General features: G+C 38.9%; 1 protein-coding gene across 4 annotated transcripts in view; it reads right to left on the bottom strand.

The window, feature by feature from the left end:
- Positions 1-462: 462 nt before the first annotated feature.
- Positions 463-23432, bottom strand: part of LOC131685161 (alpha-tocopherol transfer protein-like) — a 61265-nt gene continuing 38295 nt past the window's right edge. For 2 of the 4 annotated variants that reach the window (XM_058968655.1, XM_058968653.1), the window contains 3 exons: positions 10277-10456; positions 2338-2432; positions 463-2264 (listed from right to left, as the gene is read on the bottom strand). In XM_058968655.1, the coding sequence (XP_058824638.1) occupies positions 1587-2264; positions 2338-2432; positions 10277-10445 (942 nt within the window). In that variant the 5' untranslated portion in view covers positions 10446-10456 and the 3' untranslated portion in view covers positions 463-1586. Of the gene's footprint in view, positions 2265-2337; positions 2433-10276; positions 10457-10564; positions 12207-18825; positions 19016-23432 lie in introns of those variants that run through there. The other 2 variants (XM_058968651.1, XM_058968652.1) reach the window with 2 other exon arrangements.

The raw sequence follows: 23432 nt of genomic DNA on the forward strand, positions 1-23432 counted from the left end.
AATGCGACGAAATTTAAAAGAAAGGAGTAATTGGTACTTAGTTGTAGTATCAGTAATCAACAAACAACCCGTTAATATAGGGTTATCAGGGAATTTTCATTTTTACTTGTACACGCCATGTCTGAATTTTCGTCAGCACTGGTAGAAGCCACTCCGAATCTTTCTACCCACTCGGGAAAAGTGTTCCGCCGGCCCTGCTTCTTAGGAACGAAGCAGAGATGATGATACCTATTTAAGCGCAATCCTGTCACTCCAAATCGAGTTATAGTGTGACATCCTGACTAATGAGATGAATAAGGGCTTCGTCTACGCTACTATCCATACCTTCCACGTCATCCGCCCGCCCTGATCAACCAGTGTAGTAGTGGCTTCAGTTTTTGAAGAATCATTAGCCATTCGGTCATAAAGCATAATGTCATAATGGGTTTTGTAGTTCGGAATAGTGAAACGCAATACAATGGATTATTAGAAATTTGTGCCACCTTGGGGCAAGTTCAATTATATTGAACATGTCACCTCTTGATTTACACGACACATTATTTAAGCCCTGCACTTTATGAATATTAATTTAAGACGTTTAAAGTACTGTAACATTTATCTCGTAAGTGACAAATAAAAACTGGTATCTTGAATCTAAAATAAACAATATTATAAATATGAAAAAAAATCCTATCGAAAGATCGAGATTGTATCATAATTAGCTAACTTTTTGTTATGATAATAGCACACCTGATTCACCAGTTAATTTTAGATTGTCTACTATGGCGCAGGACTCATTCAATTTGATGAAGTTTATACATACATATGGATGCACATGGTGAGCAATTACCGCCTAGTTATAGTACCATGGATCCAACTAAATTTAATTGTTCTCATTAACATCAAAATTTTATGGCAAGGGAGAAACCTCGTCTCCTACCAAAATAGTTTCGGCGAGTTTTGAAAAGTTTGGACTGGATAAAAAAGTTTACCGATATTGAAGAGTTCAGATAATCGTAGAACTAATTGAGAACTGTAAAAAAGTGGACATAAGTTCATGCCAGATGAATAAAAATATTAGATTATACTAGATGGGATGATGTGACAACACATCAATTAACAAGTTTATTTTAGTTTAGCGTAATTTCTCCTCTGCGTAATTCAAATGAACTAACCTACGCAGTATGAAGATAACACGTGTAACATTAATTACCGTCAAAATTAATGCTGCGTTTAAACGGCTGTTATTTCCTAGCACCGAGTAATTCATGAATGGGTTCTGCGCTGTAAATTTTCTAAAGTTAACCTCCCTTGCTCACCTTAGTTATGAAAGCTATGAGCGTTAATTGTTTTTATTTACTATGGCTAAATTACTAATCTTGAAGAGAATTATAGAACTAATAAATAATGTTTAGAATCACTGTAGGAATGATTGAGCTCGAATTGTTTATCCTTGATTAAACTTTTCGTAGTAGAATTAGGTACTATCCCTCAAATAATTTATTAAGATTCTCTTATCCTGGTTATTCATCACATTTCCGTTTCTTGGTATCGATAAATCGATTTGTCATTTTTCAGCTATTTTGCAGCTTGTCTTTTTTTTGGCTTCACTTCTTTCTATTTTTCTTGTTCCTAATCTCCTCCAGCTGTTTGACGTAGCCATACTTGTTGATTGCGGTATACTCGCCATCACACTTAAGCAATAGCTCGAACCACTGTTCACCCTGGACGCGAGGTGCATTAACAGTTCCGCCATAACACGGCGGCAGGCATTCCTTAGATATGTGTTTGTAGAGTGACTCCCGATCGCTACCGTGAAACACGATACGAGTGCGGAGTTTCTCCCGCAAAATTGGCTTAAACAGAGCAAACACAATGTTGAAAATCTTTGGCTGGTTGATGATGTGAATGCCCTTGATGCGGAGGGGAACGGCGTCCTGCAGCCAGTCGACGATGCGTTTCGCGAACGGTGGCGTGAACTGCCACGCTTGCTGCATGGTAAGGCCATCCATGTCAAAGATGACGACAGCGCCGTGAACCTGTGTTTCCGGTTCCAGCATGGCTGCCTCCAGGAACAAAACGCTACCCTTGAACACCTCGTCCAGCGAGACTTCTTTGTGCTTCCACGGTTTGCCGAGCTCGAGCAGCAGGATTCGACGTCCCAATTGGTCTCGGTTCGGAAATACGGCCAGGATGTTTTGTTTGAAAATGTTAACCTCCCGCGAGGGACTCAGGTCCATGTACATGTCCGAGTGTTTGACCTTGAACTGGTAGTAACGTTGGATCTATAGGGAAAGGAACGAAAATTGCGTATCAGTCAAGTTCATTTGTCGTAGATAACAATCACAATTTACTTACAAGTTCGAGTGCACTCTTCGGGTAGTACTTGCACGGCCGTAGGAATCGAACCAACCAATCGTCATTATCCAGGGGTACCACCAGTTCGTCTTGACCTGTGTCGGGAAAGTTCAAGATAAATGAGTATTAAATATCTTTTCTAGTGGAAAATACCCCATCGCCATCAATCAAGAGTTGAAGGAGTTTAAGGTTAGAACAATTAAGTACTAGTTATCGCTGGAAGCGAGATCATTTGCTCGATTATAATCAAGTGCTTGTAATAAGCGTGCTATTTGCACGTACCTATAGCATGACATAATGCAAAATCATTCATTTATTGAAAGTAGATCTTAGCATAGTTTTTCTCTTTATTTGAAAGCTCATCAAACAAATTCTTTTGATGGAAGTGTTTCTAATTCAGAGCACGTTCAAACTAGCAGAAGAATTTTATTGCTTGTTAAACTTGTACTGGTGGAAGCGTGCGCTTAAAAAGTGATTCTTAAGCTAATCCGACGCGTAGTTAGAATATCAATGCAGTAAACTTGTTCCTCAAGGATAAGGTAATAGATTCAAAATTGGTATCGATTGAAATCTGCATCTGCATTGTCAAAATAGAATTCTTATCATAAAATTTCAAATGATAATTCAGTAAACGGCATAAATAATCGCTGAGAAATTTCATTTTATTATTGGAGTGGTCGGTTTCAAATTTAAGTTAAAATTAATGCAACACCCTTTACCCTCTGCGTCAATTTCTTTCACCGCACGTATGCCGTCACATCAAAAGCCGTTTATAACCTCGTGGGTCACTTTATGGCATAGCAGACGGTGCAACGCATCATGATGACTCGACCGAAATGATCAAAGATCGAAAAGAAAACCGATCGTTGCTGCGACAAAAACAAACCGATGTAACATTTGGGTGAAAAGGAAGGACATGGACGATAGCTTGGGATCAGTTCGTCTAGTTCCAAAATGAACATACGAAACAAGCGATTGCGATAAAAAAAATCATTAACAGCAATTTATTGGCTAATGAAACCGTCAATATTGACTAGTAATTGAATGATTAGCATCATTCGGGATTTATAATGGCGAAGATTTGCATCACGGGATTTATTGATAGATGACGGCATTCTTTTTGATATTTTTGGAACTTATGTTGAATAGATTTGAAATGAACCAGATTTGCGAAGGTGACGCAATGAACAAGATGTACCTAGGTATTTGCCACATTAGTCACAACTATACTATGATGAAAAAAATAAACGAAAGCAAAATGAAGCGTGTGACCGTATTTCCACTAAATTAATTCGAAACTGGTTCTAAGCGTGACCTAACACGTATGTGTACTAGGCGTTCCAAGGGTGAGCTAAGTAGAATAAGGTGCAAGGCAAACAGTTTTTTTTAAACTCAATTTTAGTTTCTGTGTTGACAAGTTTCAACTTTAAATGTAAGCAGATAGGTGACAATGGGCCTATTTTGGCTATATTAGGGAGGGTGCTGGACACCCGTGTAACAAATTTAATTCTATGGTAAACATGAAGAAGTCTTCAGGACTCGTATCTTAAGACTAAACATAAAACCAATTACTCTACAAAACAGCAAACCTCTTTTAAGGTTCAAGTTACCTTTTTTGAGCATGTGTTAGATTTGAACGCTGGGTAGTATGGGTAGGAAAAATTGTTTTCAGCTTTGCCACCAGATTATCCATTTAAACCTTTTCAAAACTCTAAAAGAAAAATATCAGCCGATTTATTAGATCACAACGATTCAAATCATACAAAATAGCTGCTGGAAAAACCATTGGTTTCGCTAAATGGTGCTTTTGAAAAAGCGGCTGTGATTTTTTGTCACACTACCACACCGTGCTGGGGTACGCAAACCAACTGCGCAATGAAAAAATCACAGCCACTTTTTCAAAAGCACCATTCAGCCATTAAGCCGATGCTTTTTCCACCAGGTATTTTGCATGCATTGAATCGTGATGATCTAATTAATCGACTAATATTCTTCTTTTAGAGTTTTGAAAAGGTTCAAATGGATAATCTGGTGGCAAAACTGAACACAATTTTTCTTACGCACACTACCAAGCCTTGAGGTAACTTGAGCCTTAAGATGATGGAGGGCTACCATACTTAGGAAGGTTCTCAAGAGTGTTTTCCAAGGGTGATTGAGAGCATTTATTGACGGTCTCAAAATTAGTATAAAGCGGATTGATAGATAAATAATGCTATGAGATTTTGTTCCACGTTAGATAACTTTTGGGATGGATTCGAGAACTTCTGTTCATTGCTGGTTTCAAACGGAACAAATTAAAAAAAACAAGAAGAAAGGTGTCCAAACCTACTGTCATAGTTCTCCTTGAAAAAATCCGGAATCGCTGTACGCTGAACAGACATCGCAATAGTAAATGAGAAATAAAGGTTTTGTCTATTATACGAATATAGCTCAATATAAAAGTAGTTATAGAAAGTGCCACCTTTACCCGAAAAAGATGCTGCTGTTACTGTCTCCAGACTCTGGACAGAATTGCCAGTCTTCTTGAAATGTGGTCTTCTCTCCTATTCTATATTATGAGAGAAGTCTTCAATAAACAGACTTAAATTAAATTGAATTTTTTTTCAAGGTTGAAGTATTTAGACTTCTTTTGTAAGATTCAGGATTTCATGGCGAAAAAATTACCATTTGCATTATTATAATTAGGATGTAAGAAATTAAAATATAGTATAATAGATAAAATAATGTCACGACACTAATCATCAGTTTCCATTCCTGGGAGTGGGCGTAGCGTATTGGTAAATCGATTGCCTTGTACGCAGCGCACCTGGGTTCGAGTCCCGACCCCGCATATAGGGTTAGAAATTTTTCCTAAGAGATTTTTCTGACCCGAAGAGGCGAATGACCTTAAGGTTAAAACCTCTATAATTGAAATAAAAAAAAAGTTTCCATTCCTCACACGCCCCCTTTTGTCTGCTGTTTCCCTAAAAATAGTTTTTGCATTTTAGTTTGCAACGGTGTCACTTACGGAAACAAATTTAATATTACGTCCTAATTGGTAAAAAAATGGAAATATTTGTAGCCCTTCGAAAATTTGCAAAATGTTTGTACTGTGAGAAAACTAGCTAAACATTGTTCAAACCCTGCTTTCCCCTAAAGAAGAAGGTATATCCCTTCGAAACGTTGCACTATGGGCAGACATGTGACAAAAAAACTACGTCAATTTTATTCAATTCTATACTGTGCGAATCTCTGTTGTATTTTGAATCAAACAAACGTTCAAATATATCATTTGAAAACCAAAAATACCTGTTTTGATATGATGATAGATCCGGCAAACAAAGTCTCCCAAAGATCCCCTGAACTCTTGATACGTGATGTATAATGTTTCTTTTAACTTATATCCAAAACAAAAGGTTAAGTCGCCGGGAAACTCTAAGTTTGCTCATATGACCTATTTCACGCATTTTTAAATTTTCTCTAACTCCTTGATCTTTCTTGAGTACTATAGCTCTTAATATTGAAAATATACTTCACCTTCCAGTCCCTTGCTAATTGAATGCCGTTACAACAGTAAAAAATTAACTCCAGTAGTCGTAATAAAAAGGAAAAAAAAAATCATTCTATATACTTATTTTTTTTTTGGTTTCTTGATTTCATGGATTTTTTTTTCGTTTTGTTTAATTTATTCATTTTGAATGTATGACTAATTTTAACTGTATTAATATAAAATTTCATTCTAATCATATCTTTCATTTAGCATTCTTATTATTCATTTGAGCTCATTTTATCTGTTTTATTAATTTAATTCTTTGGATTGATTATGAACCGTTTATTCATTTCGTGCATTTTATTCAAATCATTCATTCATCTGATTTTATTTACTATTATCATTTTATACATTTTCTTCATTTTCCCGTCTAGAGTGAGTTGGGGCAAATCCGATCGCGTGAGTTAATCCAACCTCCCTCTGCGATCAAAATTCGGAAGCACTACGCCAACTATTATCGGCGTTGTCGTATAGAGTATCGAAAATAATCACATAATCACTAAATAATTACATTGAGATGCTCAAACGACAAGTGTGTTTTTACAAATTTGGATTTGATTTTTGTACATAATTCACTACGGGATATATGTTTTTGTTAAAGTGATCGCATTAAAATCGTAAGTAGATTTAGATTCTTTGATTAAAGTTTTGTATAGTGCCTAGATGAATTTGGTTCAATTTTTTAATAATTTATTTTTAATTGCGTCGAAATGAAACATGATGTGGTGGGGCAAATCCGACCTCTAAATAGTGGGGTATGCACATACATACACCCACACATACGTACACACATACACCCTCTTAAGTGTCCAAAGGTCATAAATTTAGATCATCACAACATAACCGCCCTGAAGTAATGCCGTGAGGTAGTGCTGGGGAGGAATCAGGTTCTGGGCAAGAGCAGTGGATTTTTTGCGTGGTCGGGTGATGGCAGCCCAAACCCGTTCCCTGAGACATTAGGGTTTTTGTACATTTTTCCTGTTTCAGGGTTTTCTTGAAATTTTTTTACAGCTCTCAAAAAAAAAAACCTCTAAAAACATGCACACACATAGCTCACGGAAATGAACATCGGTATCGGGAGAAATCTACTAATCCCCGGCTTCGGGAGAGCCTCTCTCGCCGGGGAATTCTCCGTCGGAGTAGGCTAGATCTATCGTCGGGGACTAGATCGAGTAGTTCGCAAACAAGTAAGGGCGGGAGCTGAATGGCTCATCGGGGAAGTTGAGCGAAATGGAACGAGAGGGAACCAAAGGCCTCAAGAAATTGTGGTACTAAAACCAAAGAAGAATCGGTATTGGGAGAACATCCTTCGCCGGGGAACTCTGCGTCGGCGTAAGCTAGATTCACCGTCGGGGACTAGACTGAGTAGACCGCGACTAAACACCGTCGGGGCACTAGAGAACTGGACGCCCTGCTCCACCGGAATCGCCGAACTAACATCGCCACCTGGCTGGTTGGCTCGTTTTTGGGAGAACGTCTCGCCGGGGAATTCTCCGTCGGAGTAGGCTAGGTCCACCGTCGGGGCTAGATCGAGAGGTTCGCGAAAGAGTCGGGAACTCAACGAGTAAATGGCGCTGAATGGTACGAGAAGGAAGTTGCGGTGCTAACTGGCACAAGGGAGCCGAGTCGTGGTGCTGAATGGCATAAGGAAGCCCAAGAGCTCGGTAAATTAGACAATCTGAAGTTTGCCGCCCAGATTGTTTTCGTAGGGGTGGAGCACTAAGTCTCGACTCACAGCCAGCTTTCCGACTACCTTGCAGAAATTTTTAGATTTATTTTGGACCACGGTAATATCGCATCAGCCAAAAGAAGCAGCTTGTTACTCACAATAAATGTTTCTAATAATATGTTCACACTACGGAGCTAAAACTCGTTATAATAATAAGAAACAAGAAAAATGTCATCAAGATAGTGTTAAAACACGTTTCAACTCGTAGTGTGAAGGTAGTATAAGACATCAAAACTCTAAATTCAAAGATGAAAGCGTGAACAATTGTTTTCTGCTAGTTTCGTTTCCTGGGCCACTGTGTCGTTGGGCGAATGACCTTGAAGGTGCAAGTCCCAAATAAACAAACTAACCACTGTGTCTTATGTATCGGTCGATATCAATATTCGACTACCGATCATATTTCCTATACAAAAGTATTCCTGCTGCGTTGTTTCAGATGATAAATTATTCTGAAAAGGCCGTTATCTTCATTTTAGCTCCTCAATCTTTGTTCTCAATACGATGGCGGTCATCAATGATTGCCAGACAACGTTCTAATAAAAATCCGTATATAGCGTGATTACAGTTGATAAAACGTAATAAATAGGCTATCAATCTAAAAGTTAAATGATTTGAAAACGGCAGAAGCAAAAATTTTCGTTCTCTTCAAATCGTGCATATAAAACCATATATAAGCATGATTTCAAATAATAAGTCGTTGGGATTTTCCCGCCGACTGTTTATTTGAAATCATAGTCATGTACCTATTATGCAATTTTAAATGGCGACGACTAATTTTTAATCTCGAGACATGCTGCAGATATCAAAAATACTCTTTTTGTATGACTTTAGTTGGGAAAACCAGAAAACGTCATTGAAACTATATAAATTCTTGATTGTCAAACATTGTCCTCTCGGAAAAAAATATATAATATGTCCGGATTCAGTTAGTAAATCGCCATGAAAAGTTCACATATAATTTTGGTACGCCAACTTGGATGGACGGCAGACAACAATTTTCAATCTTTAAACATATTTCATATACTAAAATTATTCATGTTGTATGGTTTTAGGTGATAGATTATCATAAACAGGCCGCCATCTTGAATTTGGGTATGTGATCTAGGATTTCAAAATAGCTGTTTAACTTTCTTTAACTCTCGATTTTTAGACAATTCACCATACCAGAAATATCCATATTTACATACTTTCTAATGATAATTCATCATGAGATGGCCTTCGTGTTGAATATTTTGGAGCGGGTGAGATGCCTGAAGATAATTCTACAACTACCGAAAAAATCTCAATATTGTATCCAAAACAAATATTTATGAAATAAAACCCGGATTTTCCACTTCTGATTTAAAGGAGGCGTCTAATGTAAGGTGCTCAAACTGTAAGTAGTTTTGTTTTACGATTTTGAAGGCAAGGCAATAATGGACTTTATACATTCAATGCACAAAAATTAAATTTTTGTCACGCACACACATACGAGCGTTCCAAGAGTAGACGTCCAACCATTTCAACGTCGAGGAGCGTGGCCACCAAGACTGCTCGAGACTATTCTAGAGGTTCAATACTACCAATTAAGCGAATAAACAATAGATTTTTTCACCCACTACACCAGACGCTCCCTTAATGGTAATAAAAACTCGAGTGTCCCAATTTAATCCCCTACCAATGAAAGTAACGCACTGAATTAAAACTACAGACGGAGTCTTCAAATAGGTGAATAATAGAAATAAGGTGAAATGGGCACATTATTCTATTTTAGGTGCAAGTTACAATTGCGCGATCTTTCATAAATATTTTATAAATGCGCGTTCCGAAAACTGTATATCAAGAAGACTTGGAACTCTGCCCAGAATCTGGCGACAGTAACAACAACGTCACTTGTGGGGAAAGTTGCTTCACATAGTGATGCACACACACACACACACACATATACGCGTTTACATTAAGCTTCCTGCCTTCCTCCAATAGAGGCGCTGTAACCTCTGTCGCTTCTCGTTTGTATGGGGGAAGGAAAGAGATATCTGTCTTCTTAATATGTAGTCTTCGACGTTTCCCAATTTGCAGGTATTCATTTGCATTATGCCTTTTTTCAGTTTAAGTGCAAGTGTTCAAGATTACGATACTAACAACCTCTTAGGGACCATTTAGAAATTACATAAGGCAAAAATCTTGTTCCTCAGTAAAAACACGATTCCGCATTCTCATCAATAAACAAGAACTTCTGTGCTTGGCTACCGCAGACACCACTCAGTAGTTGGTTGTTTAGATGTCATGCAAGACGTATGACCTTTTTGGATTAAGCGTCTAACTAGTGCCAGCTTTAGTGCTAGTGTAGATTTATTATCTAACTAGCCCAAAGTCTGGTACTGGTTACTGATGAGGAGAATCCGAAACGCAAAAAATTCCAAACTATATGTATGGTATTGTGCACCTGTACACAAAACAATTGGTTCAATAAAAAAAAAATTCTTCTGGAAATATTTCTGCATGTTACGGTACGTTATAGCTTACTTTCCCTTCCGTATATTTAGCAAAATGTAACATATTGTTCTACAAAAAATTAGAATCCTTTGTGTCACTGGAACCGGATACTATCAAGAGCCCAGCCAGAATTCCGGCTGGACCTATTGGGTATACTCGAAGTACTGTTAATCGGGGTAACTTTGATAACCGGAATTATAACTTACCTTTCAGTAGTTCCCTCAGCTCTTCGACGGCTTTGGCTTTGATCTCGGGTGTTTCACGAAGCTCATTCTTAGCTACCTCTTTCCCGAAAGGAGTCAAATCCTCTAGCTCGAATCGCAACGTATAGTCTCCCAGCTGCACCGAGGGCAGCTCGTCCACCTCCGAAAGCATCGTCGGAACCCCTGACGGGAGTAAGAAAATAATCCATTAGTAAACTGTTATACATACACTCAGTGTGGTGGTTTGACAGTAGAATTGTATGGTTCGATTTGATGAAATAAGATACTTACTCATTTTGTTGGGAGAAGTTTATTATTTTCTTCTAATGGCATGAAATAGGAAAAAATAATGCTTGAAATTTTCCACCAAATCACCAGCTTAGCAGCGAAATCAAGTGCCTCCATCAAACATGTTCAATGCGGAGCAAATATCAGTTGAACAATGAGCTACCCCAGAGGAAAACATTGCTATATTACAAAAGCAATGAAAACTTGTCATTAGGCTAAGTGTCTAAGTGCAGTAGACTAGTGTGTAATTAAATTGGTTGGGGTGATCACCACGATCACGTGTCGATTAAGTTCCGCATCGATGTAAATAACGATTTTGTTGCGGCGATGCAAAGCGCATGAGAGTTGCGAATTTAGATTGACTGATATCGTTGTGTTTCTCACAATTAAGTGTGCAGTATGATTAACTTTCCGGATTGTTACAAATTCCTTAGATAAATTTCCCTGATGAACCATACGCACGGGGATCTTGTTTTGATAAAGAATATCCGCAAGTGCAAAACACACGCATCGTTGATCTAGTCCAAATCAAATTCCGAATAAAATGTAGACTGCGTGTTGCATTGCGATTAAATAAAATCTAATTACTGACAGATTAAGTTAATTCTTTCAACTTCCAAAAAGATAGATGTGTAATTTTCAGAAAGAAGGTTCTGGGGTTCCGAGAACTATTGAACGTAACATGGATAAAATAGAACACGATCAACTGTGTTTATGCTGCAGTTTTAGGGCAAAGAATAACAAAGTTAAATACGCGATTTTATCTTTAGAGATCATACGCTAGCAAAATTACTACTTATACTGTTGGTAATTTGTTAGTAATTTTCTAGCATGTGAACTGTGATGGTAAAACCGCGTATTCATCTTTTGTTTTACTTTGCTCGATACATTTTATGAAATATGATACACAAGCTTTGCTCAGAGTGGTTCTCCCTGTTATGACCGTTAGAAAACGAGAACGCTCAGGTGATTCAATCAAAGGTAAAGTAGCCAAAGACAAACACTTTAAACTTTAACCATAGGTGTCATTCGTTCATTATTGTATTGGTCGCAAATTGCACACAAGCCGTGAAGTTAGGTCATATTTGATGGCATTGCTCCGCTCGAACAGCTTTTATACTCATAGAATGCCTTGAAAATTATTTAATAAAATATTCATTTACTCTTGTATGCTTATTCTAACCGGTTACTTTTAAGTAATGCTCTCAACAGGTTACGGGACCAGACACGTAACCACTGTAACCGATAATAAAGAAATATTGTCACCGAAATGTATTATTTCGATTTGACTGAAATGAAGTACGAGTATTTTACTGTCATGTACAGGTCATTTTTGTTATTGTACTGGTTTTAGGATCGATACAATCGATTAAAGGTCGAGGAATCAGTGAAATAGTGAGGTAATCATCCGAATCGTGCCAAAAGGCTCGTAGCTAGAATTGTTTCGGGCGGGGCTTAAGGGGGGCGTCTGGTGTAGTGGGCAAAAGAATCGACTTCTTTTTTATCCGCTTAATTATTAGTATTGAACGTCTAGAATATTCTCCCGCAATATCGATGGTCACGCTGAAGTTCTTTTGTTTTAAACAGTCTTGCATTTCTCGTGTGTATTTGCTATTATACACGCAGATTTGAATCTATCGACAAATCGAAAAACTGACAGAAACTAAAATGTAGTATAAACAATATACTCTAAACTACTTCTACCCAAAATTTTCAAGAGAAAATACTCAATGGGTCATTTTTTCATTTTTTACAGCGTTTTTTCCGTGTTGCAATTTGATGCGGGACACCCTTTAGTAGCGTTTTTTCTCTAAACCGTGTTTTTAAAATTGGCGAACACGATAACCTTAAAACTAATCAACAACTTGATTTTTCATGAGAATGCGCAATATGTGTAGCCTGTCGATGAACCACAGAAAACCGAATAAACTTTGTTTTCTGCCCTGAAGAAAAGTGAGCGAATTGTACAGTAAACTATGAGATTGTTTTTAATTCTTTGGTTAATCGAGTAACTACAAGTCCTATCGCAAATCTTATTGAATTTCCTGTATCAGAAAATTTTATCAAGAGTTATCGTGTTCGCCGCGGTGCTGCTCGACGTGGAAATAGTTGGACGTTTACTCTTGGAACGCACGTATGTGTGGTACTGCATGACTGAAAATATTTTTTTTGTGTACAATGAATGATTTTAACTTTACACAAAAGATCCATGGTTGCTTTGCCTTCAAATCGTAAAACACAATATCTTTCGGTTTGAGCACTTTACACCAGACACCCCTCTTAAAAAATTAAATGCATAAATGAACCAATCATTACAATTTGAGATAATCACTGGAAATTGAACGATTTTAGAAACGGTTATTAGTAAAATTATACCAAAAGACTTTTGGGACTGATTTTGCACCTTTTTGCCTTTCTCAATAGAAAGGTTAGCAATTGGTATGAAAATCGTCTCTGTGCGAAAGGTGAGTGACTAAGTTTGAACTTAGTCTCAAATGAAAGGTCCAACGTTTCCGACTTCCTGTTGAATTATAGGGTCAATAACCAGTTCACGAATACATGTATTCATTTTTAAATTTCATAATTTTTCATAGTATGTTTTTAAATTTCATAATTTTGTGGTTTATAATCATTTCAAATGTTTTTAAATTTCATAATTTTGTGAACTATTTCACGAGCACGAATGGTAAGTCGTGACCATTATACCAGGATTCATGAAACAGTTCACGAATACATAAATAATATTTCATGATTTTGTGAACTAATTCCCGAGCACGGATATTGAATCGTGGCTAATATATTAGGAATCATGAATTAGCTAACGAGGATTGAATGGATTCATCAATAAAATTCCGAGTTTCGCGAAATGGTTCACAAAAACATATCCAGAATGTTTTGATTTTGTGAACTAATGTTCCTGTAACTATGAATAACATCTTGAGTCATCGTTTGGTTTTATGCATAATGTTCATAAAGTTGTGAACTAGCTCACGTACATAATTCACAACACAAAAATAAATATTTCCACTAATAAAAGCGTTATGCGGGCATTACTGAAGGGAAATTGAACATAATTATAAAACACATGATTTTTGTACATGTAAAAACGTGGCGTGGCCCTTTATTCGCAAATATTTTTTTCCGTGCACGGTGCACATTCCAATTTTAACATATACTGCGATGAATGCAAAGGTGATTTTATTTTTATTTTGAATTTGACCACAACTGCTTCGATCTGTAGTACTAGGTCACTAACAGCCATCCAAAGTCTCTATGGTCAAATTAGCCACCAGTATAGGTTCCGGAAGCCCCAGCGAAAGTATCCAAATTCAGAATAATGGTTTTATAATTGGTTTCTCGGAGATGACTGAGCCGATTTTATCAAACTTAGTCCCAAAATGGTAGGTGTTGCATCCTCGTAAATGGATATTAAATTTCATCCCTATCCGACTTCTGGTTCCGGAGTTACAACGTGCGGTCACACAGAATAGTCCGATTCAAACTGATATCGTGATGAATGCTAAGTTTTTGCTAAAATGTATCCCAAACTACTTGCATTTGCAATTCTAGATTACTGACGGCCAACCGAAGTCTTATTGATCACGTTGCCCACGCTAGACGATTCCAGTAAAGTGGCTACAGGCTACCAATCAACATTAACAAGCTCACATCAGTTTATCGAGGATGGTTGGGTCGATTTTCACAAACTTAGTCTAAAATGAAAGGTATATTATCCTTAAAGACGTCTAATTTCGTACGGATTTATAATTACCGGATTCAAGTAGTCAGTTTCTAAACTAACGGTTGATCAATAAAAATATCAATACCTTTCTGTAATTTCTGTAATTAAATTAAAGAGCGTATTTTTTTTCTCTCCAAGAGAATTGCTCTCTGGACTCCCTAGAAATGGGTGGCATGTTTGTTTTCGCTCGGGTGCTGTCAGTTCAATCGAAGATAGCGTCGAAACACTCCGCGAGCATGTTGTACGGTTTTACGAAATGCATGGTCATCGTAGAAAAAAGTTAACGGTAGACCACTTTTGAGACGAAAACGTGCCTGTGGGCACAGTTTACCGGATCCTGGAATCTCTGAGCGTGGAGCGGAATGCCGTTAGCGGCCATCCGGCGAAGATAATGACAAAAAGAAGAAGGAAGCGTTGAAAAAGCTGTTCGACAACAAGGACGGAACGAGTTTGAGTGACGCCGGCCGAAAATATCACTATATATAAAATATAAGAAGACTCGGTTCCCCGAGTATATGAACGAGCAGATAGCGATCGTGAAATCGCTGTGCAGGTGGATGACGAAGAACTACCGCGGGACGTTGTTCGTGCTGGACGACGAAAGCTACTTTCCGCTCTCGAAGACCCACATTCCAGGAAATGACAGCTACTATTCCAGCGACAAGTCGGCCACACCCCCGGAGTAAAATATAAATTTAAGCATTAATTTGAAAAAAAAGTTATGCTGGACATCGCCATATCGGACAAAGGGATTTCAAGCCGTGGTACCAGTCGGGCGGTCTGGCCATCAATCAACAAGTGTACCAGGAGGAGTGTCTTGAGAAAATTCCTTTGCCGTTCTTAAAGGAGTATCATGTGGATGGAAAGTACGTATTCTGGCCGGACAAGGTGTCTTCCCATTACGCCAAGAAGACGATGGAGTATCTTGAACAGAAAAAGTTACCGTACGTGCCGAAAGAAGGGAACCCGATAAATTTGCCCCGTGTCGTCCCATTGAGGATTTTTTCGGTTCCCTCAGTGCTATAGTGTTCAAAAATAATTGGCAGGCCAAGGATACGAAGCAGTTAACCACCAGGACCAGGAATTGTATCCTGAAGATGGACGTCAGTGCCGTCTAGCGCTCTTGTGAGAGCGTCACGACTAAGTTGCGTCGTGCGGCTGACCAGGGCCCCTTTTCCAATATTCATTGACGTTTTTGCCTTTCTTATATAAAAAGGTTATGGAATCACTGGTAACGTAATCCCGGCCGGGAGGGCCGAGAGTCATATGCCATGAGACTCAGTCCGTCGAGATCGGAAAATGTCTGTGTGTGGGTGTCGGTGTGTGTATGTGGAAAAAAATCACCTCTTTCTCGGAGGTGGCTCAACCGATTTGCATAAACTTAGTCTCAAATGAAAGGTACAACCTTCTCATCGGCTGCTATTGATTTTTTTATTGATTGGACTGCCGGTTCCGGAGTTACGGGTTGAAGAGTGTGACCGCACAGCAAATTCACATATAAACTGAACTGAAAAATGGTCAAAGGGAAATTTCAAAATCGAATTTGTATTTTTGATGCCAAATGACTTTAAAATGCATGAAACGTCGATATTTGATGTAATCTTTAAAAATTTTTTTGAAGAAAATTGACTTTTTTGGATTTTGGTGCATTTTTGCTTTTTTCATGTGGAAAGGTGTAACCGTTGGTTCCATTGCTTAGGTTTCTGTTGTAAATATTATTTGTTTGTCTTTAGAACCTTCATGTTTTTTGTACTAAATACACAACAACAGTAAGCAGGGTAGTGAAAGGGTGCGTACCGCTGTAAGCTGTCAGATCATCTCAGTGGGTAGGTGAACCACCCAGTATGGAGACGCGACATACTGGAAATTTAAAATGGTTATTGGATAAGAATTTGGAGGGAAATTATATTGGGATTGTATAAAAGAACCTGCAGTGCATAACTCGGGTCTCTTTTAATATCAGGCGTCCGTGTGCTGAAGTTTTATTTTTACTGGTGAAGTGTAGTATACCCCCCCCCCCTTCTGGGGCGGGAAGTTTGTTTAAAGTGTTTCGATTCGTTCAGGACCTCTTAGTACTTCTTAGCGCCGCATCAAATCGTTCAACACACGGTTCGGCACGCGAATCCGGGAGGATTCAGCGCCTAATCGTAAAGGACCGTCGTTCGTCATCCGGCGCTGCGCGCCTCCGCTTCATACCCTCGGGCAAAGGCCCTAATCGCAAAGGAGGGTCCCCTCTCGGTGGTGGCCATTGCGGTTAGCCGCGGTCACGCCGATGCTCGCCAAGGAGGGAAGACGCCTGCCTGCATCCAAGCCAGCAACGCCCGCTGGTCCGTCCACCCGCTGCACCTGGATCACCATCGTACCGGTACCGGGGCCTTCATCCGGCCAGTTTCGCCGACGTCCGCGAGGGGATCTCGCCCGTCGGCATCGTCAGCGTCGCGACGCACATCAACAGCAGCAGTAAAAGTACGGTACGTTGAGTGATAGCAGTAGTGCACACGCCACATTAAAGTAAAAATTGTAAATTACACCCCACACCCACACACTACAAATACACCTGAATAAAAAGTTCAAGAAAAGTGAATGTTCTTAGATCTTTGTTCTTGATCCGCGTAGCCCTTGATTACCCGGTAGCTAGCCGACCCTGCGATACCAGCAAATGAGTCGGCTCTGCCGTAGAGCCTTGTTCAATCGTCTGGTGACAAAGGTTATGCAATAACTTTGAAAATCGTCAACCTAATCCGAATTTTTTTGGCCTGTATGTTTTCTGTATTTTAACAGGGGCGTAGTATGCAGTGAAGGGTTCCCCCTCACATTGCGCACCATTCCCTGAACATAACCAGCCATGGGATCGTAATTTGGGCAAATGAGAAAGGCACAATTGCACCACTAGAATAAAATTATGTTTTTGATAAAAAAAAAATAATGCGAATTCGTTGATTTAGTTTGCTTTTTAACTACATGAGTGAAAAAATTCTCACTTTTTAGTGAACACCCGTTATGTGTGAAGCAAGATAGAATCCCATCAGGTCCTGAACCTTTAGTGGCGTTTAGATCATTAGGACATGACAACATATCTTAAACATTAATGTGTCTCCTGTAGAATAATCAGGAAAGTAAGAAATATATTCAAAGTCACGATTATTACTCGAATGTAGAATAAATTAGTTGAAAAAGAAAGTTGTAAAGAGACCTCCTCGCTTTTCTATCCAAGGGTTGTAATTAAAAATTTAAACTAAAATAGTTTTTTAGACATGGCTTGCATTCGGTTTTCTGTTTTCACACTACACTCAGTTCGTGCCTTCAAAATGGCAGAAAGATTCGTTAAAGTTCACTGAACTTATCGTAGTAACTGCAACGATCTCATCTAATATGATTTTGGGTTCTAAAACAATCTTCTGAAACATTTAAAAATAGAATAGATAGATTCTCCAACGCCCAAACAATCTTTTGCATTGTTTGCAAGAAACTACATATATTTGCAACCAAAGGTCAGGGAGTGGACCCAGGATATATATTTTATAGATGGTTCCCTTAGAAAGCTAGCGCCATTGTAGCAGTACGAAGGTACTTGGGTGGTAGCTCATGAAGTACGATAGGCCCATTTCTAGTAGCACATTTCGTCTAAAAACTGATCAGCCTTTCAATTTGATTTTTATTGCATAGGAACAATAGCTAAATTATATCTTGTCGAATCGAAAAAAAAAGCACTGAGCAGCAGCGTCATGAGCATTCAATGACTCGTAACATGCCATAATAGGATTAAAAAACAGGGAATTCACAGCTCTCAAATTAATCACGGAGTCACACTGAACATCCGACAGTATTGATCAATACGTCAGATGCCATGTCGGGGGAGGTAAGAAAAAATGAACCACATAAGAAATCTTGAATTTCTAGGTTCGATTGCCCAGTTAATGGAATATTTTAATAAAAAGTTTTGACATTATGTTGAACGAGTTTTTGAATTTGTTTGATAAAGTTCAAAGAGGTCGCTGACCTTAATCACCTTAACTCATATCTAGCAATTACAGCGATACCTTTACCTTCCAGTCTACACTAAGTCAAACAAGAAAGATATAAAAAGATTCGGTCTTTCCGGAGGGGTATCGACCTTTTATTGCCATAATTATTGTTGAAGCAACAGCACGAATGCAATCTTGTTGGCTGTTCATCCAAATACCGTTTGCAATTTGTTTGCGCTGTCAATTTCTCATCTAACCGAATGAAATGCATATTTCAATCATATACCGCAAATTATTTATGCTCACTGGTCGTGTTGCTGGTTTGACCTTCTACAAGACATTCTAATTCAAACCAACCACTTCCAACCTGCTCTGCCGGACACGGCTGTGTGTTAGGACCGAGTGCTGGTTCATTGCACAACTAAGTAAACTAGCAGCATCTAGGTATTTTACTAAGAGTTAACCAACGACACTGTTTATTCAGTCTGTAGAGGCACTTGATTTCACAACCATTGATGACTTTAAACCATCCTTAAATGCAAGCAAACTCCACCCACATGTTTGAAAACTCGTGACTGGGTAGACGTATTCCGAGCACTGACGATGAATAAGCACTCCAAATACCAATTCACGATAAACGATCAAAAAAGTAATCAGATTTCACTGCTGTTTTCATTAAGACAAGTACTAAACAGAATTGACAAATTTTTTCTATAGTAAAACACCGACGTCTGATACTGGCGACCGTTAGCTACAGACTAGTATAGAATATTGATCACAGGTAATGTTTTATTGCTAAAGTTCTCTCAGGCGGGTTGATACTCTCGCGGAAAATTATCTAGCGCGAGTCACTCCGCGTCGCGACGTCACTCGCAATCGCTAAACGGACGGACCTCAACACTACACGCCATAATATCTGATTGAGGTAGGGTGGGCGAGGGGTGATTTTGTTTTGGTTCACTGTTTCTTGAACATTTCCTGCGCAATGATGACGAGACGATGGAGACACAACAGCAGCAACAGCAGACGGTAAATTCTAATTGGGTGGTTTGGGGGCATGTCTACGACGTGATCGCGCGAAATTTGGTTGAGTCTTGGTGTTTTTATTTACGTGTATGTTAAATGTTTATTTGATAAATGTTTCAATAGAAATTGTTGTTATTTTTGATGTTTCAAAAGAGGTAAAGAAGTAACAAAATCGTCTCAAGGTGCATCCCTGCCATGATGCTGGCCAACATTGTAGGTTGTGGTTAAAGTAATGGATCTGTACGTTGAAGGTCAGAGTTATGCAACGGAATTCGGGGTCTAGAAAATGAATCTTTGCTTAAGAACCGAGAGTCTCTAATACATAATTATTCAGTATTTGTCGGTCAACCACGACGCTTTCAATGCGGAACTATAAAGAATGAATAATCACTACTAGGTGGAATAATTTAGTTCAAAGATGTGCATGCATGCATACACAAGTACAATGCGAAGGTTTCATAGCAATCAATTGGTTCAGCAAACCGGTCATGCGAAAAAATGCTCAATAAATCCATATAAGGATTCCGTGAACCGAGAGTGTAAGTCGCTGTACGTTTCAATAAATGACTACAAGGGTCATGTTGTACCTATGCGAGCGCATGTCCTTCATCACGTTAGGGATGCTCGATGCGAGTTTACAGCAAAGAACATTGATTGATGCTAATCCAGGTCTAGACCATTTCAAATTGTACAGATGTAATATTGAACTACATTCAAGTCATGGTGAACGTAGCGTCAACCCAACGTGCTCAGGAGGAATAATCACAAAGTATTTTCTAAACCTATTGCTTTTTTGGTTTACCCCAGTACGTCAATTTACGCTTGATAATTGCCCAAAATTCTATGCAACGAACATCTGATATGTTTTAAATAAAATCGACATTATTCTGCTCATTCCATTCCTATAACACTTAGTCGGGTAAGACTACGGGACCTTCATGTGACAAATTTCTCTTCTGGAAACACTTCTCCTGATCCGTTCATAATCGTTCCGGTAGAGCGGTAAGAAAATAATTACCCCCATCGGCCCACTTTCTATTCCAGCTTGGAGTACTCCAAATTTGAACCGAATCGGGCAAGTCTAGCTACCGGAACAACATACTTGAAGTTTGAATGTTATTTTTGGACTATAGCTGTTGTACAGTAGGAGGTTGATAATCCTCTATTTCCTTTCTCTGGACAAAACCAAGAACAATAGGCAATAGAAACAGGAGTCCCAATGTGTTTGCGCGCTAGTTTAGTCTTGTCAGTAAGTTAGTGCTGGATTCCGATGAGACGAAGTCGAAACGCATATTTCACAACTAATTTAGATGTAGATTTTGTACCCTTAACACGCAAATGTAGTTTAACCCTCCGGAAGTCGCGCTTATGGCCCACTGAACGAGCAGACGCTGGTGCTCTAAGACGATTTCACTAGATTTTTAGAGTAGCGTGCACTTAGTGCACTAGCGCGATTGCCGGAAGGTTAAAACAATTCTCTCCTTAGTGGAGAGAAAATAGTATTTAACTAACTTTTTCTCTGATAAGAATAAATATAGCATAGTGAAAGTTTCGAATTCATTAATTTTCATCAGCTTAATCAGAACTCCTTTTCTTGCGGAGCATCACACAGGATTAGGGGTTTCTCAGAAATACAAATAGCGTTTTCGTTTTTGGAGCTAGCGTCTATTCGGCGTAGGCTTACTCATGTCACTAAGCTAGTGTCGGATTCTGATGAGACGAAGTGGAAACGCAAATTCCATAACTAATTTTCAAGTTGTTATACAATTAATGCTAATTTACAGTAACTATGAATCTATCCAACAGGAAATAAAAGCTTCTATAACTTTGGTTGAAGAACCGTAACCTTATAAAGGAAAATCCTGCATTGAAAAGTTACATAACCCAGTCTTGCTTTCAGCAAAAATGGCTTGAAATATTCCACGTGAAATGGCTTGTGAAAATTTTACCTATGAATATTGACACTTGCCTGATATACCAGTTCACAACTCGCAATATTTTTGCAATCGGTACCACTTTGATCGGTAATATCATAAGGCAAGAAATACGTCAATTATTCGGTGTATTTAAGCCTAGTACGCTGCTGCAGTGGTTTCGCCCTTTCCAAGTGCATAGTATAGATTGTAGATCTCATCAAATGCAACAAAAAATAATGCATGAAAAACGTTTCTTTTTAAATTTTTTAATTATATTATTATATTTGATTATAGAGGTTTAAACCTTAGGGTCATTCGCCTCTTTTCGGGTTAGAGTAATCTCTTTTGGAAAAATCTCTAACCCTATGTGTTGGTGTGGGAATCGAACCCAGGTGAGCTGCGAACAAGGCATGAAAAATGTTGTATACCCTATAAATCTTGTTGTAGCTTAGCTTAGCTTAGTTGACCGCCCGTGAGTTTCCCGTGATTGATCAAAGCCTGTTGAAATTGCATATTGCACCAATTGTATGATACTTGGGAGTAGTACATCATACTTAACGTGCAACCTAAAGAGGCTAGGATTATAGTATGATCAATTACGTAGATGGCCCCGCAGGTCAATTTTGGGATGGGGAGGAATGTTAGTTCAACACTTGTGACTATTATGACCGAGGAATTCTCTGCCTCATCCACAAGTGTCGCAGGATAGGATTGGTGTTAGTCGGTAGGGAAATGAAGCAGGATATATCTTAGTAGATATTGTGATTGAGCTATGTACTCACTGTTAGGGTGGCAGTTGGAAGGACCGCGTGGGTTTTCTCTAAGCCCTCGATCTATTGGTCAAGCCACGGCAGGTCACGTGAGGGTGGGTCAAACAACGACCTCTTTTCTGCCCTAGTTCGAGCTGGAGACACTTTATCTCAAGGTCGGATTTGCTCAATGAGGATAGCTAACCAGGGACCCAAGGCTGTGAAAAATATAGACAAAACGCTGTCAATTACAACATCCTAAATTATTACTTATAGTTACAAATCCTGTGTGTGTTAGAATGTCTGTGTGGACTCGAATGGCTTCTGCTCGTACGACGTTCTGTGGTGACGGCAGCTGGCACGAGACGATAGGTATATTCGGGCCTCGTGGCGTGCTCCCGGTGATCGGGTAGAGGATTGCTTGATCGTTTGCTGGCAATCTTGGAGGGACGCCGGGTTAATGCTGCGCTCGTATTGTCCGATTAGGGCGTTGATTCCGTTGGGTCTATGGGAGCGTATCTGGTGGTGGCGTGCTTCCGATGATCGGGTTGACGATCGCTTGGTCGTTTGCTGGTGATCTTGATTTCGTTGGGTCGATGGGATCTTATCGAGGTTGTGCTAATTCAGATAGTCACGTGCTCGAGTGTGTGGTTTGCCGCTCTCCGGCACAAACCTTTTTTCCTAAACGGTGCAACTTCCAGCTAAGTTGGAGCTAAGGATCACGGGTCCTGATCCGATGTTCACGTTATTCGCTCTTGTGAAAACTCAATAATTATTTTAAAATTACTATAATTTTTCTTAAACGCCTTAATGTCGGTGATATTCACTCGTACTAGATCAACTGGTTTGTCTCAAGTCCTCGTGGAAACAGAAGATATCTTCGCTACACCGGTAGTGATCTGCCTCTCTCTCTCATTGTTCTTCTCGATCATCCACTGAACTGTCCCAAGCGTTACCTTTTTCTAGCAGTTTATTATGTGTAGTGTGAGCGTACCCTTACTTAATACCTAAGCTTTGTCGTGTTATTTGAATTGGCCGTTATATTTATTTTAGTCCGTATGAGATCTTTTAACAATAACTTTTAACATCAGTTTTCATTTAGTATGAGTTTTAGTCTAGTTTTGTCTCAAAGCAGCTTAATTTATATAAAGTATTGTTAATTATTTTAATATATTGTTACGAACGGTAACAGCACGCGCTTTGTCTTTTCATTTTAGATCAAAGATTTCAGGAGTGCGACCTCCAGTAGAAATATGAATGCCGTTCGAATAGGCATTTTAATAATTATTCTTCCGCGGGGCGTTATATGAAAGGATAAAGCCGTGTGGAATATAATACTGGTATCTATTCATTTTTAGACAATGTGAGCTTAGTAATATGTACGAAAGTCGCTCGCGATCAATTTCCGATAATTCAAAACGAGCAATTTGAACTCCAAACAGCCGGCCATCGGTAAAATTGAACTTCAATGAT

The sequence above is a fragment of the Topomyia yanbarensis genome, chromosome 2 (assembly GCF_030247195.1).
Source record: "Topomyia yanbarensis strain Yona2022 chromosome 2, ASM3024719v1, whole genome shotgun sequence".
NCBI lineage: Eukaryota > Metazoa > Arthropoda > Insecta > Diptera > Culicidae > Topomyia > Topomyia yanbarensis.